We start from the raw sequence: 16,325 nt of genomic DNA on the forward strand, positions 1-16,325 counted from the left end.
TGATGATGAAGCACAAGCAGAGAAGTGACGGGCAATAGCTTCTGAGCGTTGGGAAGCTATGGTGGTAGAGGTGGAGTGACGGAGGGGAGGAGAGATGGAATTTTCTGTCGGCTTGGTGGAAGCCAGGGCGAAAGTGCCAGTGAGGAAACGATGAGCGAACTTGTTGGAGGCAGTGGCGCGGGGCAGGAGGCACAGTGTTGACAATTGGCGGTGAAATGACGATGGATTCTGAATGGACGAGAAATCCGAGAGGCTGCTGCAGGTGCGCGAAGTGTGAATTCTGGTCAGGGTGCTAGACGCTCGAGACATGTGCATACATATGAAGGCTGAAATAGGGGAGACTAGGCTACTGTTCAAGACCTTTAATTTTCTAGTCTTGTAATCTGACTGTGCAACGTTATTCCACCTCGGTATGCGAAAATGAGTTGAGCTTCCCATACTCCGAAATTCCATCGAACTTGGATATGATATCAATGGTCGACTTTGCCGCCTCAGGCAATCCCGAGTTTTTAGCTATCTTCACGTGATAGGACTTTGCGCCTATCTGCACGTGATATGCCCACTCCAATTTTTCCCGACTGCGCAACCTGCGATCTCCATAGACTCCTGTGGACAAATCATTTGGCTCTTCCATGTTTGATTCATCACTGTGCTCCATATGACTGTCGGCCATGCTGCTCGGCCGCAGTCTCTGTTACGACGCACTTTATCCATCCTAGATCACCTTGTGCCCACTGTCATTCCGAGAAGAATGGCGACCCCTCTCCCTTTCCAAGATGTTTCTCATGTTCCCATCCCAGCGAGAGGAACTGATTACCGGGGAAAAGTAGTTCTCGCACCCATGGTTCGGTCTGGGGAACTCCCATCACGCCTTCTGGCCCTCAAGTACGGTGCAGACCTGGTATGGGGTCCTGAGACGGTCGATCGATCCATGATTGGAACCACACGAAACACCAACCCTCGAACTGGCTGCATAGAGTGGACTCGTACTTCCAACAATGATTCAACGAGTGTGATATACCGCATCGATCCTCAGAGAGAATCGGACAAATTAATTTATCAAATTGGCACCGCTTCACCCGATTACGCTGTCCAAGCTGCGACGCTTGTTGCCCCTTATGTTCGTGGAATCGACGTGAATGCAGGCTGTCCAAAGCCGTTCTCTACTTCAGGAGGCATGGGCGCAGCACTGCTTCGAACTCCGGATCATCTTTGTGATATTCTCACAGCCCTGGTCACGAAAGTGGGAATACCTCATGAGATCGGTATCAGCGTCAAGATTCGTTTGCTGGAGACACCTGAACTGACGTCGGAGCTTGTCAACAAACTCTGCAAAACTGGCATCACTGGTCTGACCATTCATTGCAGAACTACCCCAATGAGACCGAGAGAACGCGCTATCAGGGAACAACTCCGGATGATCGGCGACATATGCAGAAGCCATGGGGTCGCTTGCCTGATGAACGGAGATGTGAAATCGCGCGAAGAAGGACTGACTCTGGCAAAGGAGTATGGTGTTGACGGAGCAATGATCGCTACGGCTGCGGAGGCTAATTCATCAGTGTTTCGGAGCAAGGAGCAGGGTGGATTGGCGCCCTGGAAGGAAGTTGTCAAAGAGTATTTGCAGCTTGCGATGAGCGTCGAGAACAAATGGGGAAACACAAAATTCCTCCTTTCTCAGCTCATGCCCGGAAAAAATCCCGCCTACCAACCAGTGCAGAAGTCACGAAGCTATACAGAAGCCCTTTCGCTTTTGGAGATCTCCGATTCGGATATGGTGGCGAAGGCACAAGAGATTGATCAAATCCTGCGTCTGAATGTTACGCAAACAACCAAATCAGATATCAAGCGACAACACAAACAGGAGAATCGAGAAAATCAGCTGAAGAATAAAGAAAAGAAGAGGGTCCTGGAGCAAAGAAGTGACCAGAACGAACACATCCAGCAGGAGCGGAACAAGAAGCAAAAGGCTGAGATCGCAGCAGAAAACTCAGGGTTTGATGGAGTTGGACAGGGCGCGATGGCAGTCGCAGCGTGAGTCTACGGGACTTGATCAAAAATCAATCCTCAAACGGTTGTGGTCCTCGAAATTCGGTCTGGCTTTTGACGGAAAATCAGACACCACTGCTCGCCACACCACAGCTGAACCGGTATACGCGCATCGATGCTGTAGTTCCGGAGGACTTGGTGGGAGCTTCTATATGGCCATTCGTCTCTCGGACATACCATTGGCGTCGTGCGCAGTTGTGTCGAAGGTGGGAAAGATCTGAGATCGCAAAAAACCGAGAACGGCTGAGCCCCTGAGGTGCTCCGGTGAGCAGATTGACCAGACTCTGTACCGGAGACGGCTTTCCTGGACCCATTGGCAACAGAAGCAGATGATCAAAAGACAGCCAGAGCCTTTTGCCCGTCATCAACCGACTTGTTAGAGCAATATTTCCTCGAACTCAATGGTTGGAGAGAGCCGCAAAGCCTGCCACCATAGTCTTCGGAAATTACGATGAATGTTTGAAGTTATCACGACCTCGAATCTTTCACTTTGGCCAATATTGAAGATACAAACCGCGCCATGCTTTTCCTGCTCTCGACACGATTCATACATGTGTTGAGACCAACAACAATATCTAGAATACCATAGGCCGGGCCCACAGCCGCAGTTGCCCAATTCGCTTTTCATACATGGTGATCAGGTTTTTGAAGTCATAGATTCGCACCCCAGCTGTCTGCCATGACTGATCTCCCGAGCTCCCACATATCTTTGCTGTTCTTCCGCAAAATGACCATATTCCTACATTTCCGTGCCTGCAATGACCACAGCAACCGTCTATCTCTCAGGACACTCAAACATCTAGTGCTGGGTTTGCTGCAGCGAATTTCGACTTCGTCGAGAACAGATTTCGTGAGCTCCTGCGGGCTGGACTGCGTGGCCCGCTTCTCTGTCCGCTTCTCATGGTCTGGCCCTCGGACATGGCTGTCAGCCGATCCATTTGCCTCGCAGTATGCTTCAGAAAGATCGATTTGGACCTCATCAGCCAGCCAGCTCTTCTTTCCTTGCCAATACTCTTGCGTGTCTGTCAACTTCCTCCACAATATCGCGTAGGGTCACTCTCTCCCCGGATCCTTTCTTTCCCTTGTTCACGCTCGTGGTCGGGTTTCCTTCTAGGTTCGTCCATCGCGGGACCTCAGCCCCCCATGAGTATTTTACCACTTTTCCATCTTTAAATCCGAGTTCTAAAGTGCTGGGCTCGGCGGAGGTTCGCGGTAGAGCAGTGGAGGATATCTTGAGGCTCTTGTGAGCATCAGCAGGGAGGAGGGTGAGGAACAGGCGCGGAATTTTGGATGATGCGCTGAATGGATTGAATCTCGCTTTTAGCGAGGTCAGATATGTCGTTATCATGTTTGCGATTCAACAGGATGTTTGGTGTTCGTCGTTTTGTAGAAGAGCCATGGCAGCATTGGAATCGTTCTCGAAAAGTCGCCCAGGTCCTGAGCTTCGGCAGACCTGCCCGCTGGCAACGGGTTTTTGCACTGTTTGTTCTGTTTGCACCTATGATGTGGATACTCGGGACATGTCAACGCTCTAACAAGCACGACATCCTTACTCCGTGTTGGCTGCAACGATGTCTCTCTCCCTGTCGCAACGCCTTCAAGCCCTCGCAGACTCCTACAAAGAGATACTCTCCCAAATTCAAGAACTTCGCAAGTTTTCGGCGAGCTCATATCCCTTCGGCAATCCAGATGAACGACGCCTCGAGCTCGCTACTGAAATCCACGACAGTCTCAAGGAACAAGAAGACAATTTAGAAACTCTGCGGCAGGAATTCGAAGACGATGCCATCCCGAACCATCGACGAGACCTCTCTAGTCGAGAAAACGAGCGGGAAAGAAACGCAGACTTGCTAGCGCGACTCTCGGAAGATCTGAAGAGCGCCAGAGCTAGTTTTCGAAAAGCACAACTTCAAGCGAAAAGGAATGCGGACGCAGAAAGGCGGAAGGAGAGAGAACAGTTATTTGCAGATCGGAAACAAGATGGCAAACAGCAAGCCCGCGGACGGCCTACACATGAGAAATTGACACAGGACGAACTAGCCCTACGCGCCGCACAGGACGTGACGATCGCGCTACGGAGGGTACACAATCAACTCGAAGGAGAGCTATCCGTATCACAATTTGCTCAACAGACTTTGGAAGAAAGCCAACAGGCGTTGGACAGTTTGACGCACAGTTATGCAGGAACCACCGATTTATTGAAAGCAAGCAGGGGGTTCGTGGGTCAGTTAGTACGGAGCAACAAGTCGGACACTTGGTTCTTGAAATCCTCCTTCTACATACTTGCTGCAACAATATGCTGGCTCTTCTACAGAAGGATCCTCTACGGGCCGATGATGCTATTTATTTGGTGGCCATTGCGGATCATGTGGTGGGTCACTTTGACAAGTTTTGGGGCTTTGGGATTGGGTGGCAAGTCCGACGATGTGACATCGCCTGCTCCAATACCTTCTCTAACAATCTCAATGCCCGGGATGAATGCAAGAGGAATGCCTACGCACCAGTCCAACATTTATTTCAAGAGCATGGAGCTGCCAGCGAAAGGGGGTGGGAGAGGACCACCACCACAGATTCCGCAGCAAAATACACCCGAGCAGGCCATCGACAGCATGATTGAGAAAGTTGGGAGGATGATGGACGACCAGGAGACGGATGTGGATGACATCACAGATGAAGAACGTAGGGCACAACAAGACCAGCCCAAGAATACAAAGAAGAGGATGATGGAGGTGGACGTTGAGCAAGTGAGGGATGAGTTATGATTTCACGGCATGATGAACTGATATTGGTCAAAGCCCTTCGTCTCTTCTTGAATGATTTTGCTCTCGTGTTCCCCTTCTCGGGTTCCCCTTGAAGACCTGGCCTCCTGACTTGCTCAGCCTTGTGTCAGCACGTTCAATCTTCTTTCTGCCTATCCCTTTGAACGCGTCCTCAGGAGTATATAACGGGAGCGCCCTCCGAAAAACCTCATAAGAGTGCCCGAGGGCATCTGGAAAATATCTCATAGCACGTTTTGCCCCGTAGGAAGTTGTAAGTAGGTAGTTGTTGGAAGCAGAGACACGATCACGTGCCAACATTTCGTTGCCAAGGCCAATAGCCACTTAACGCGTCTTCAGGACATCTCCTGGGGACGCGTTCTCCGCAACAACTTTTGGTGCTGGTTTTGCACAACCACAACCACCTACAGAACCTGTCTGTTCGCTTCCAGCAAATCCAAAGATGGCGAACTTCTTCGACCGCGCTCGTGGAGCCTCCAGCTCCAAACCCTCCGCCACCAAATCGGTTGTTGAACAAGCCCCTGCAGCGCAGCCTTGGACGGAGAAGTACCGGCCACGGAGCCTCGAAGAAGTGAAGAGCCAGGAGCATGCCACCGAGACCCTTCGCCGCATGGTCAACGCCTCGAACCTCCCTCACCTCCTCTGCTATGGCCCACCGGGGAACGGCAAGACGTCCACGATCCTCGCTCTCTGTCGCGAACTCTTCGGGCCCGAACTCATGAAGACGCGGGTCCTGGAACTCAACGCCTCGGACGAGCGAGGTCTTTCCGTCATCAGGGAACGAGTCAAGCAGTTCGCCTCGCTGCACCTGACACACCCGTCCTCGGCCGAATACCGCAAGAAGTACCCGTGTCCCAACTTCAAGGTGGTCTTGTTGGACGAGGCGGATCAGCTCACGCAGGATGCGCAGGGAGCGTTGAGGCGGGTGATGGAGATCCACAGCGCAACTACCCGGTTTGCGCTGTGCTGCAACTACGTGTCAAGAATCATTGACCCCATTGCTTCGCGGTGTTCCAAGTTCCGATTCAAGGCTCTGGAAGGATCCGAGGCAGTGGCGCGGATCGAAGCGATCCTCAAGGCGGAGAATGTGAAATACGAAGGGGGTGTCATTGAGAGAACCCTGAAAGTTTCGGATGGGGATCTTCGACGTGCCATCAATCTTCTCCAGAGCGCGGCTCGACTTGTCGGCGCTTCGGCCTCGACATCGAACTCGAACGGCCACAAGAAGAAAGTAGTCGCGGACGAATCGGATGACGAAATGGAGGATGTCGATGAGGCCAAGTCGAAACCTGCCCAGGCAAGTAACATGATCAAGGTCTCCGACATCAACGAAATCGCCGGTACATTCCCCCCGGATCTGACGGACAACCTCCTCGGCATCCTCCAAAAGGGCAACACGCGAAACTTCAACAACATCGCGTCGGAGATCACCAACATCGTCGCGAGCGGGTATGCCGCCAACGAGGTTCTCTCTGCGCTGTATTCGGCGGTGGTGCTGGGCGAGGAAGACGTGGTCGTCAACGGCAAGAAAGACGCCGCTCTCCGGAAAAAGTACAAGCTGACGGCGATCTTCTCCGAGTACGACAAGAAGTTGGTCGACGGAGTTGATGAACATCTCGCTTTGCTCGATATGAGCTGTCAGATTGCAGGGATTCTGGCTGCGTAAATGCATAGATAGGGCTCTCTGCGATGGTGGTCGTTATGTCCCTGGCCGCTGTCTGGGCGGATTTGAAGATGTTATGCCTGCATGAGCGATGGCGTTTGCGGTTTCCTCCAAGAGTGGCGCGTGTTTCCGGCAGGGAAGGGAATGGAAAAGGATAGGTTTGACCACGCATAGGGAAAACAAAGTGGATGTGAACATGAAGTCAGCCCTCCTCACGACTTTGACCATCGGATCTCCAAGACAGATGGGCGTCTTGCTCAGAACAAGTATACAAAGGATCAAATGAGATGGAGAAATAAAGTCAGCCAGTAATGGCTTGCAGATGATAGAAATTCTAGAGTTCAACACTCCGAGGTCAACTACATTGTTTTCGTGGTTGTTTCCGTCTGTCCAACTCGATATCAAGCACGAGGCTGAGAATGTCCGATACGCTCTTCCAGATATCGAGGGTCTCGCGCACTCAGACGCCGCTAGCCATTATCCTTTCCAGAGCACCACCATTGGTTCCGTGTGCAAAGGAAAAAAAAACATGCACGCAAGCAAACTCAGCAAAGTATTGTGGATGCACCAACCAACCCCCAACCCCATTCGCGTCACGTCAAGGGCGAGTCAAGTCGCTCCACAGTAATCATTGCAAGGGACATGCTGCAGTGAGAGATTTTCGTGCTTTCGTTCTGCTTTTCTGGGGACTTTGGCGGACTCCAAGAGTGTTTCACTTTGTTCTGGAGATTGTTATGTGACCAGTGTGACGTGTGATATCTGGTGTTTGGGAGGCTATTCGGTGTAGGTTCGTGGTGTCAGGTATATATGCTCATGGTAGATTCACTGCTGGCACTTGAAGGTGCTCTGATGGTAGTAGCTTTGGTGCCTGGTCTACCTTGGCCGCCGTCCGTCTGCAAATGTGAGATGGATGTCGTTTCTAGATGACGGGGAAGGGCTTAAGGAAGTTGATGATTAGAACTACCGTCGTTTCTGGGGTGATCGAGCGATTGAATTATCTCCATCAGCTGTGATGTAGGTTTCGGTGGTGGACGACCTGTCCGTGGTGCCGTTGCCGTAGACATGTCCCATGGAGCCTGCTGTCGCTTCTGAGGATTCAGATCCACTATATTTCTTGATATTGAGGAGGCTTGATTCATCTGCTCTGAGAGTGTGTCCGTGGCCTTGCCCTTCTGCTTGCCCGTGGGTTTGGTTGCTTGTTTTGGACTCGTCGTCGACGACGGCAACGATGACAACTTCTGTTCCTCCCGCGCTATTCTTTTCTATGTTCTCTCTCGTCAGCTTTCCGGGCGCTCATTGAGCATTATGAAATCCTGTGGTGAGGGAGGGGCTGTGGTGCAGAACAAAAAGAAAAACTTGCCTGTCTTTTCACAGGCTGAATGTTCTCGAGATTTTTCTCGTCTCCCGGCTGACCACCGACTTTAGAGGTGGAAAGCTTGCGCTTTTTGAAATGTTGATCTGGATCTCCTTGATTAGATACCGACTCCGCTCTTTGGTCTGACGCAAAAGCCACCGCTGATGGCGAGCTAGACGACAATACATCCGGAGACGCAATTACGTAGCTGGTATGGGAATGGTCGACACCTTCAGGACTGCCCGCTGCGTCTCCAGATTCGCTCTCTGTTCCTGTTTCCCCTCGAGGACAGTGGCCTTTCTTCCCTTGCTTGTGTCCCTGCTTAGGCGGCGATCTCTTAGGCCCTTGGTCAGGATTTGTGGGTTGCAGCTGAAGCTGAGCTCCGGTCTTCTGAGTAGAGCTTGCTGCTGAGTCGGTAGTTTGCGTCTGCAGATCAGCTCTGTCATCGCTCTGAGATGCGCTTCTGCAATCGTCTGAATCTATCCATATGACTTCATCGTCCAACGGCCTCTCTGGTTGTTTAGATGTCGCTGGACGGTTTGCTGTAGGTTCCAGCTGTTCGGGATTCCGCGTACTTCCCTGCTGGTGCTTGGATTCGTTCTGCCGACCACCCCCTCTTATTTTCCCTTCATCCGCTTTCTTAGTAGGTTGTCTGTTACGGCAGATGTTGTAAGACATTTCCGGAGCCTTGGTTGCGTTGCCCGCGCTCTGGCTCCGTTCACCGGCTTCAATGAGATCGAGCGTCGAAATTTTCGGTGCATGATTGCTAAGTGCCGTGGAACCTTCTCCCGAAGTGTCGCCCCCTTCGTCGTTAGAAAGCCGCTCTGCGGGACGACAAGTGGCAGCTTCCTGAGAAACCGACTTGTTGTTCTGTACTATCCAAACCGAACCCCGGGACACGACATTCCCCGTCTCATAGTCCTCGCCATTTTTATTTCCGTATCGTGCAACCGCCGGCTCGACAACCATGTCAATGGGCTGGCTCTCAAGTGCTTGCGCCTTAGAGCGGTCGCCCTCATCACTTTCGTCGATATGGAGAGCTTGGTCCAGCTGGAAATGGGTGTCTTTCAAGGAGAAATTTGTCTCGGTCAGGTCATTTAAAAAGAAGAACTGGATTTTTGGAAACTGCATGTTGAGAATGCCCGACAGTCGCATCGCGCTTTCCACGACCTGAAGCATTTGGGTGTCTCTTGCGGCTTGCTCTTCATTTGTAACTTCTTTGAGGAGCATACCGACTTTTTGGAAGATACTCTGGGTTACATGTCTGCACCGTTCCACCTGCGCGATTGATAAGGCTTGTTGTGCCCAAGACTCTACCCACTGACTCCTTTCCATGGGAAAGTCATCGATGGCGCGGAGAATGGTAGCTCTCAGCTTATGTTGCGAATTTGGGGATTCTGTTCCACATTAGTTGATTGATAACATATATCGGACGACACAAACTGACTCTTTTCGGCGATTCCCATAATCCGTTCCAAAATCATCTCCGTTTTTTCATCATCTTGGCCGTGCAGGCCGAACTCCAGGTGTGCAAAAGGCCTTGCAAATGTTTCAGTGCAAATCTCCTTGTTGATGAATGCGCTCAAGACCACCCGAAGCGGGATCTTCTTGTCCTTAACAGCCAGCAGGAGTCGGTCAGTGGCAAAGGGCCTCGCGCTTACACCCGAGAGGTTTGAGAATACCTTCTCTAGCTCTGGTATGTCGACTTTGCTCCAATCTGGAAAGCCCCAAGCTTTGGAGATATCCCTGGTGTCGTTGAAAATGCCTTTGAACTTGGTGTCCAGTTCAGCGTCTAGTTCAGCTTCAACCTTGTCTTTGGACACGAGCTCAAGATGGTCATTGTGATAACTGTCTACCTGATTTTTCAGCTCGGCGATCCTGATCCGCGCTGATGTACATTCCTTCTTGAACTCTTTTATTTCCTGTTTCGCTGTTCGAAGGTCTTTTCCCAGCTGCTTTATTTTGCCTTCCGCCGTTTCCGTTGTATCATTTTTGTTTTTCTCGGAGGGTATTAGCGATGGATTTTTCTTTCTTCAGTTGACAATATTCACTCACTTGTTTCCCCCCTGCTTTTGTCTCCCTCGTACCGGGTGTGGCTTGTTTTCCAGATTTTGCAGCACTTTTGGGGCCTTGTTTGTTCTTAGGTTCAGAAGTCGTCTGAGGCTTCTCAGTCGACTTTTCTTGAAAATCAAGGTCTAGCCCATGAGAATCCCGGAATTTATCTCCATCAGGGTCGGTGGTGGTGTCCGTTGAAGAGGTTCGTCTCTGGTGAGAAGTGGTCTTGGATCGTTTGCTCTTCCTGGATGGGGATGATGGATCCGAGGATTTTGTGCTAGCCATGGGTGTTGGTCGTCCCTCTGGTCCAGACGTTGGTATCTCTACGCTTGGTACACACCGGGTCTCTGTAGACGCCATGGCTGCCTGAAGACCGGGGTTTGCTGAACTTGCTGACGGGGACATGACGAGCAGACGGGAGAAAGCGACCTCAAATACATATGAGAAGAAATCGTAATAACAGAGTGCATCTGAGAGACTGATGAGGCTCAGGGTGAATCCAGATGTACTGAGACATGTGCAAATGCAGGTCCAAATGAAAGGACTTAGAGTGATCTGAAGTGAGACTGAGGTCTCACACAAGCTGTCCTCAGAGCAACCTGAGGCGAGGCCTCTCGAAGCATGTGAACGCCGCTGGTCGCTACAATCTAATCATCTCCTCTTCACCTCGTCATTCTTTTTCTCTTGCTTTGAGACAACCTCGTTCTTCTGATATCTCCTCTCTCTGAAAGATACGATAGTTCGATTCGTCTTGCTCCTTCTCATCATCCATCACCTCGTCCTGGTCTGCGGCTTCAGCGAGATGGCGCCAGAGTATAAACCTCTTGGAATCAGAGACTCCAAGTCAAAGAAAAAAAGTACGATCCGGCTTTCCTCAGACTCTCGGCAACTGGCACAAACCTCAGGGCAAGGTACAACTCAGGCTTCGAAGAAACCTGTTGCGCCGAAGAGAAAGCGTGAAGGTGAGTGCAATACCAATGGTATCTCGATCTGAGCCTCACCAATGGTGGAGACCAAGCGAGTCCCGAGGAGAAAGCTGCGAAAGCCCAGCGCAGATCCGCAATCTTGGAGAAGTCCAAAGAAGCCAGGAAACGCTTGAGCATAGGACTTGACATTGGAACGACGGCTTCAGGTATGTGTCCTTCACGTTAACCGGGCTTTCTCTTCGTGCTGAGTATCCAGCCATCGCCTATGCGGCTAGCGATGCTTCCGCGGACCAAATTTCCGTCCTTGATAACTGGGATGGGCATGTTGAGGTCAAAGTGCCAACGAGGGTGGCATATGCCGAGGAAAACGACTTCGAGACAGACAAATGGGGGTTTCAGGTGGAGAGCGGAATGCAGATTTGCAACTGGCCAAAACTTCGTCTTGACGAGAACACGGACAAAGCAGACTTTGACGATCCTCTACTCCAGCAGGCGATAGGACAAGGTCTCATGCACATACCGGACGGCAAAGATGCCCCCGAGGTTATCAGTGACTTTCTGTTCGGAGTCCGCAACCATTTCTTACAGCATTTGAACGACACAATCCTCGAAACAGCTGTGAAGCATACAGCGAAGCGAATTTGCGTTCCAGTTCCGACCACGTGGTCGCTGGCGGCGCGCGAGGCTACGCGTCAGGCTGTGATCAAGGCCGGATTCGGGGAGGACAAACGCGATGAGATTAACATCATTGACGAAAGTGAGGCGGCTGCTCTATATGTGATCAAATCTCTGGAGAAATCTCCCGAAGAAAATCTAGAGGTAGGTGCGCTCGGAGAAATTTCGTCTTGGATGATTCTGACCCGTGTAGACGGGCGAATGGTTTATGGTGATTGACAACGGAGGCGGAACAATCGATTGTGTTTCGTACAAGATAGCATCTCGCAAACCTCTACAGCTAGAGGAGGCGTGTGCTGGCGAAGGTGATGTTACCAGCTCCTAGTCAAGGATTTGTTGCTGACACTGAATTCAGGCGCAAAGATTGGTGGGACATCTATCGATCGGGCTCTTCATGCTCTGATGCAAGGGCGTTTCGGAGCTGCGTTCAGCGAGCTCTCAATCAGCAAGATAGCAGCCACCAGCCAGTTTATGCAGGACTTCGAGTCCCACAAGAGAAGATTTAACGGCCAGGATGACAGCAAGTGCCTCTGGCTCCGCCTCAATATGAGGAAGCTCGACGATCAGGACAAGGATGTTCAGGCCAATTATGATTTCGTGGATTTGGCCGCAAAGGTCACGAGGTATTTTTCCGTGGTCCCTTCCAACACCAGCTGTTTTTTTGGAAGTATAGAAGTGTACTGATGGAAAATAGCATCGATATGCAGGGGATGTTCGAGCCCATCGTTGACAAGATAATCGAGATCATCCGTGGACAAGTCCGTCGGATGGAGGAAAATAACGAGGCAGCCACTGGCCCCCGGGTAAGGTCTGAAACGTTTAGACAACCATGCTGGCTAATATCACAATAGATAATCGCAATGTGTGGTGGCCTCAGTTGCAACCCCTACGTCTTTAACCGGGTCAAAGAATTCGTCAACACCTCCTTCGAGGCCGGCTCTGTCAAAGTTTTAGCTCCTCGTCAACCAGTGACTGCTGTAGTCCGAGGAGCGGTGCTGGCCGCCCAGGGACGCTCGCCCATTGTGTCCAGACGATGTCGAGAGTTTATCGGCACACAGGTTCATTGCCCGTGGGACCAAAAGAAACACCAGCCTGGTGACAGGTTCGAGTGCCCCATGGCTGGGCCCAGAGCCATGAATCAAATGGAGTGGATTGTCACTAAGGTAGGCAGCGAGTTCTGGCCTTGCATTCGAGATACTAACCGCAGAGCAGGGCCAGAAGCTGAAGCCTAATATGAAGGCGAAAGTGAAATGTTATCATGTCGTGGAAAACGCGCGCACAGAGATCAAGCGTGCTATCATAATCGATCAGATGCTGTACAGGTGCACAGAAGACGTTGCTCCATCTCGTGTGGATGATCCCGGTAAGGCCTAAGCCTTCTTATTCGCATGTTACAGATGCTGACAGAGTGTAGCAGTTGAGGAGATAGGCGTGATACGGGTAGATGTCACCGACATTGCACGTCAAAAACGCGCAAAAGCCAGGACGGGCTATCGAACCTACCCCCGCGACATAAGCATCGATGTCGATATTGAACTAACGATGTCAAGCAACAAGGGCATTTTGGAAGCTGTTGCCAAGTCCGGACGCACCAAGGTCGGGAGCACGACAATAACATTCACGCCAGCTCCGGCGTGGGAGAATGGTCTCGTGCGAAGAGAGGAAGATAAATGAGGTGAACGATGGGTACGGCTATTTTGACGCCTCTGAGCCCAAGTGAAGCAGCTGGCCTTTGATACGACCAGGCGGATTCAGAGATGCGAGCAGGTGCTTCTGTTCTCGCAGGAAGACAATGGTTGCTTCGAGAGTGGGATGACTTGGTTTTTGGCGACGACGTGGCTTGGGCTGATGTGCAGCAGATTCTGCTTGACAGTTTGAAAGACGCGTTGTGGTGGCGCTGTCGTGATGGAGACGGAGCTTGAGATGAAGCTGCGGTTGAATTAAGGATGGCAACGGACTAACAATCTTCCATGGATCCACCGGTGCTTGGCAATATCGAGGCTATCTACACAGCGAGGACAGGTACATGACAAGCACATAGCTGGCTAAATATGGCTCTGCCGCTTTGATATATCCCGATCGATGTAAACGTCGGCCTGGGTTTTTTCCTCCAAAGAATGCTCAACTTCGTGCGATCTCCCAGAAGCACAACTTACAGCGTGGGAACTGAGATGCAACTTATTAGCAGGACTGGATGTCGTTTCAGCTGCCAACATGTATAACTCAGCAACGTCCGAACTGCTCACACCAGCATTCTTGCAGGGGTGGGCAATATACGGCATCTCGCCCGAAGATCACATGCCAGAGATACTCGAATACTCGTCCACTTGTCGCATCATCGACCTCGGTATCGAGCAGCCACTGACGATAGCGTATGTACTCCTTTTTGCTGCGCTTCAACACTTGTGTTTTGGAAACAGCGAACTGCGAGCAACATGGCTGAGCGATCGCCTCGGGAATATCTGACTGGGTACCTCCGAACATGTAAGGCCAGGCCTCGCGCATTGCCTGCTCAGCGGTGCGATCCTCCTCCTCTCGCAAGATCTGGATTTCATCAGGGCAGCCCGGGACATGAAGACATCGCATGTTCACGTATCCTTGTTCTTGGAGGTAGCCAAGCCTCAGGGATCGGATATTTTTGAGGTTATTGTACACTTCATTGTCTGTATGCCAGGCCGCCGGCCACCCTTCGAGATGAGGATGGACGAAGACCATGGATGATGGAAGGTTGTCATAGTGATCGATCAGGAAGGTGAGATACGCCATAGCCTCGCGGCCTTTGTTTTTCGGTGGATGCAGGGTTCCGTTGACGGGATCGTCCATGTAATAGATGGCTTGTTGCCAACTAGGGAGGCAGTTACAGTCAGCAAGGGGGGGAACCTCTGGAGGAGTCCAGGTGGAAATCGTACTCTGGCAGCTCGTTCGTCACCCAGCTGACATCTTCCGCCTTGATCTTTGCAAGTATCACCGCTTTGTCCTCGGCTTCAGGGCCTCTGTAGATCCATGCTCTGTTGCCACTGAATAAATTGTTCCAGACATCCAAGAATCTTGGTAGACTGCTCCACGAGAGAAAAGTGACGGAAAGCAAGAACACAGCGGCAGCTGACCAGCTATATCGGTGCCTGAATCTTGATCCCAACATCGAGGAGTAGTGATCGGGCCATCAACACCGGTTGCTCAAAGCACTAGACCAAGGTGATGGCGCATAGTTCGACGTAGAAGAGGAAGAAGATCATCTTCCTACAAAAAGGGAGGGATCACCACCCTTGCCCTATGTAGGTATGCCAGGCCCGCAGGACCGAGTAGGAGGTACTTCTTTTGTTTCGATCTCTCTGAAACATTGGGTATTGTATTTATTCCCTAGTGTTGACACAACGTGGGAAGTAACTAGAATTACGACTGGACCCCACCCGACGTCTTCGCAAGGTTAGCCTTATTCAGTGAATGCACCCATAGCAGGGCGACATGGTGACAAGCGATGCGAGCATGACGATAGTATGACTTAGGGCGAGATTAAATTACCCAAGCAGGTACTGGGGGCCGTCTTAGTGGTTTCATTCTTGAGGCACGAACAGAAAACAAACCAAACAGGGAATCCTGACCGCAGCATGCTCATTGAGTGCCGTCACGGGGTCGTCGGCCTGGTGGTCTGTCAACAAGAAAGGAAAATCAGGGGGAACGTCAAGCGGACTCTCCACTTCTCTTCTGGGTTTGGTATTCCGGGGCCGGCACCTTGATATCTACCGAGTACTGCGTATCTACCCCGGTTGGCGCCATTGCACCCTTTTGAGCGCGCAGTGGTGAGGGCGAATGCCTTTATCTCCGACAGAAATCCTACCAGCGGAAATTCGGACCTTCAAGAGCGAAAGAATCTTCTACATCTTGCTCTTAGTATCTGGGATCGGCCGAATGTGCCACTGGTGCCCCCTTCACGCAATGACGCAAGCGCCGCGGTCATTCTTGCCCCCCTCGAATACAATTTGTCGGAGCTATGAAGTATTCCGCCCCCATCACCTCGTCGTGTTGGACATGAAGGGTATGAGCCTCCAGAGGACGTACTGATCTGGAGTAGAGAGCTCTACCGCACTGGCTCATTGAAATTTCTCGAACGGGTCCTTTCCAAAGGTATTCATTGAATCAATAAGAGGAGCTGCTCGACCGACATATGAGTCTTTAGCAGCCCCTAAGTCGGCCCCCAACTCATCCCTTGATCGTGCATAGTTTTTGTGATTTGCCCATCATGTGAATAGGTCCAACAGAGGCATCTGCCTGGAGCTCTTGGGGAGATTCGTGCTGCATGCGCGGCAAAGTATATAGCTGGCCCTCAAGGAGAATATACGTTGAAGCAGTAACGATATTGCGGCATTATCCTTACTGAGTCAAAGTCATTTGTGGAGCTGCTGAAGTCGGTCCTGGTAGATCGTAAGTATAGAGTAGGTGCGTCGAGAGTTCTTTGTATTCCCGATAGGGCCAACTTCTGTCTTCGAGGTAATAATATATCGATGTTGTCAAAACACTTCATCCAGTGGCGTGAGGACAGGCTTGTTTCATGTCGAGGGCGAGGAGAGCAACCGTTAAAGTGGCCAGACAATGTATCCATATCGGGCCGGACATCCCTTTAAAATTCACCCGAGGTGGAACAGATCCGAAAAGTGGTAGGGCAGCAATATTCTCGTCCCGATGGAGGAGTAGTGTCTACCAGGTCACTCCAACTGTAGGGAAAATGCGCAGTTGAACAGCGACGACGAGCCAGCAGCATCGACTCCCTCGACTCGAAATAATATGAGAGCTTCTTCCTCTCCGAGAGCCCTCACAGAAACGCAACA

The 16,325-nt window shown here is 51.2% G+C and overlaps 6 protein-coding genes across 6 annotated transcripts; 4 read left to right on the forward strand and 2 right to left on the reverse strand.

Moving 5' to 3' along the window:
• Positions 1-841: 841 nt before the first annotated feature.
• On the forward strand, positions 842-2,038 carry AYL99_02838 (hypothetical protein; the record flags this gene model as incomplete). Its single annotated transcript, XM_018834354.1, has 1 exon — positions 842-2,038. The coding sequence occupies one exon, from the start codon at positions 842-844 to the stop codon at positions 2,036-2,038; it is 1,197 nt and encodes a 398-aa protein (XP_018696978.1).
• A 1,582-nt stretch (positions 2,039-3,620) lies between these two features.
• AYL99_02839 (hypothetical protein) lies at positions 3,621-4,811 on the forward strand (the record flags this gene model as incomplete). Its single annotated transcript, XM_018834355.1, has 1 exon — positions 3,621-4,811. One exon carries the CDS (start codon positions 3,621-3,623, stop codon positions 4,809-4,811), a length of 1,191 nt encoding a protein of 396 aa, XP_018696979.1.
• Positions 4,812-5,268: 457 nt separating this feature from the next.
• On the forward strand, positions 5,269-6,492 carry AYL99_02840 (hypothetical protein; the record flags this gene model as incomplete). Its single annotated transcript, XM_018834356.1, has 1 exon — positions 5,269-6,492. The coding sequence occupies one exon, from the start codon at positions 5,269-5,271 to the stop codon at positions 6,490-6,492; it is 1,224 nt and encodes a 407-aa protein (XP_018696980.1).
• A 957-nt stretch (positions 6,493-7,449) lies between these two features.
• AYL99_02841 (hypothetical protein) lies at positions 7,450-10,183 on the reverse strand (the record flags this gene model as incomplete). Its single annotated transcript, XM_018834357.1, has 4 exons — positions 7,450-7,751; positions 7,846-9,240; positions 9,291-9,843; positions 9,899-10,183. 4 exons carry the CDS (start codon positions 10,181-10,183, stop codon positions 7,450-7,452), a joined length of 2,535 nt encoding a protein of 844 aa, XP_018696981.1.
• A 517-nt stretch (positions 10,184-10,700) lies between these two features.
• AYL99_02842 (hypothetical protein) lies at positions 10,701-13,173 on the forward strand (the record flags this gene model as incomplete). The annotated part of the gene is made up of 9 exons (XM_018834358.1): positions 10,701-10,860; positions 10,911-11,030; positions 11,081-11,643; positions 11,693-11,804; positions 11,855-12,122; positions 12,194-12,302; positions 12,351-12,662; positions 12,712-12,862; positions 12,917-13,173. The coding sequence occupies 9 exons, from the start codon at positions 10,701-10,703 to the stop codon at positions 13,171-13,173; spliced, it is 2,052 nt and encodes a 683-aa protein (XP_018696982.1).
• Positions 13,174-13,651: 478 nt separating this feature from the next.
• Positions 13,652-14,641, reverse strand: AYL99_02843 (hypothetical protein; the record flags this gene model as incomplete). Its single annotated transcript, XM_018834359.1, has 3 exons — positions 13,652-13,665; positions 13,746-14,344; positions 14,409-14,641. 3 exons carry the CDS (start codon positions 14,639-14,641, stop codon positions 13,652-13,654), a joined length of 846 nt encoding a protein of 281 aa, XP_018696983.1.
• Between the last annotated feature and the right edge of the window lie 1,684 nt (positions 14,642-16,325).

Source organism: Fonsecaea erecta (assembly GCF_001651985.1).
Source record: "Fonsecaea erecta strain CBS 125763 chromosome Unknown Scaff2, whole genome shotgun sequence".
In the NCBI taxonomy this organism is placed as follows: domain Eukaryota; kingdom Fungi; phylum Ascomycota; class Eurotiomycetes; order Chaetothyriales; family Herpotrichiellaceae; genus Fonsecaea; species Fonsecaea erecta.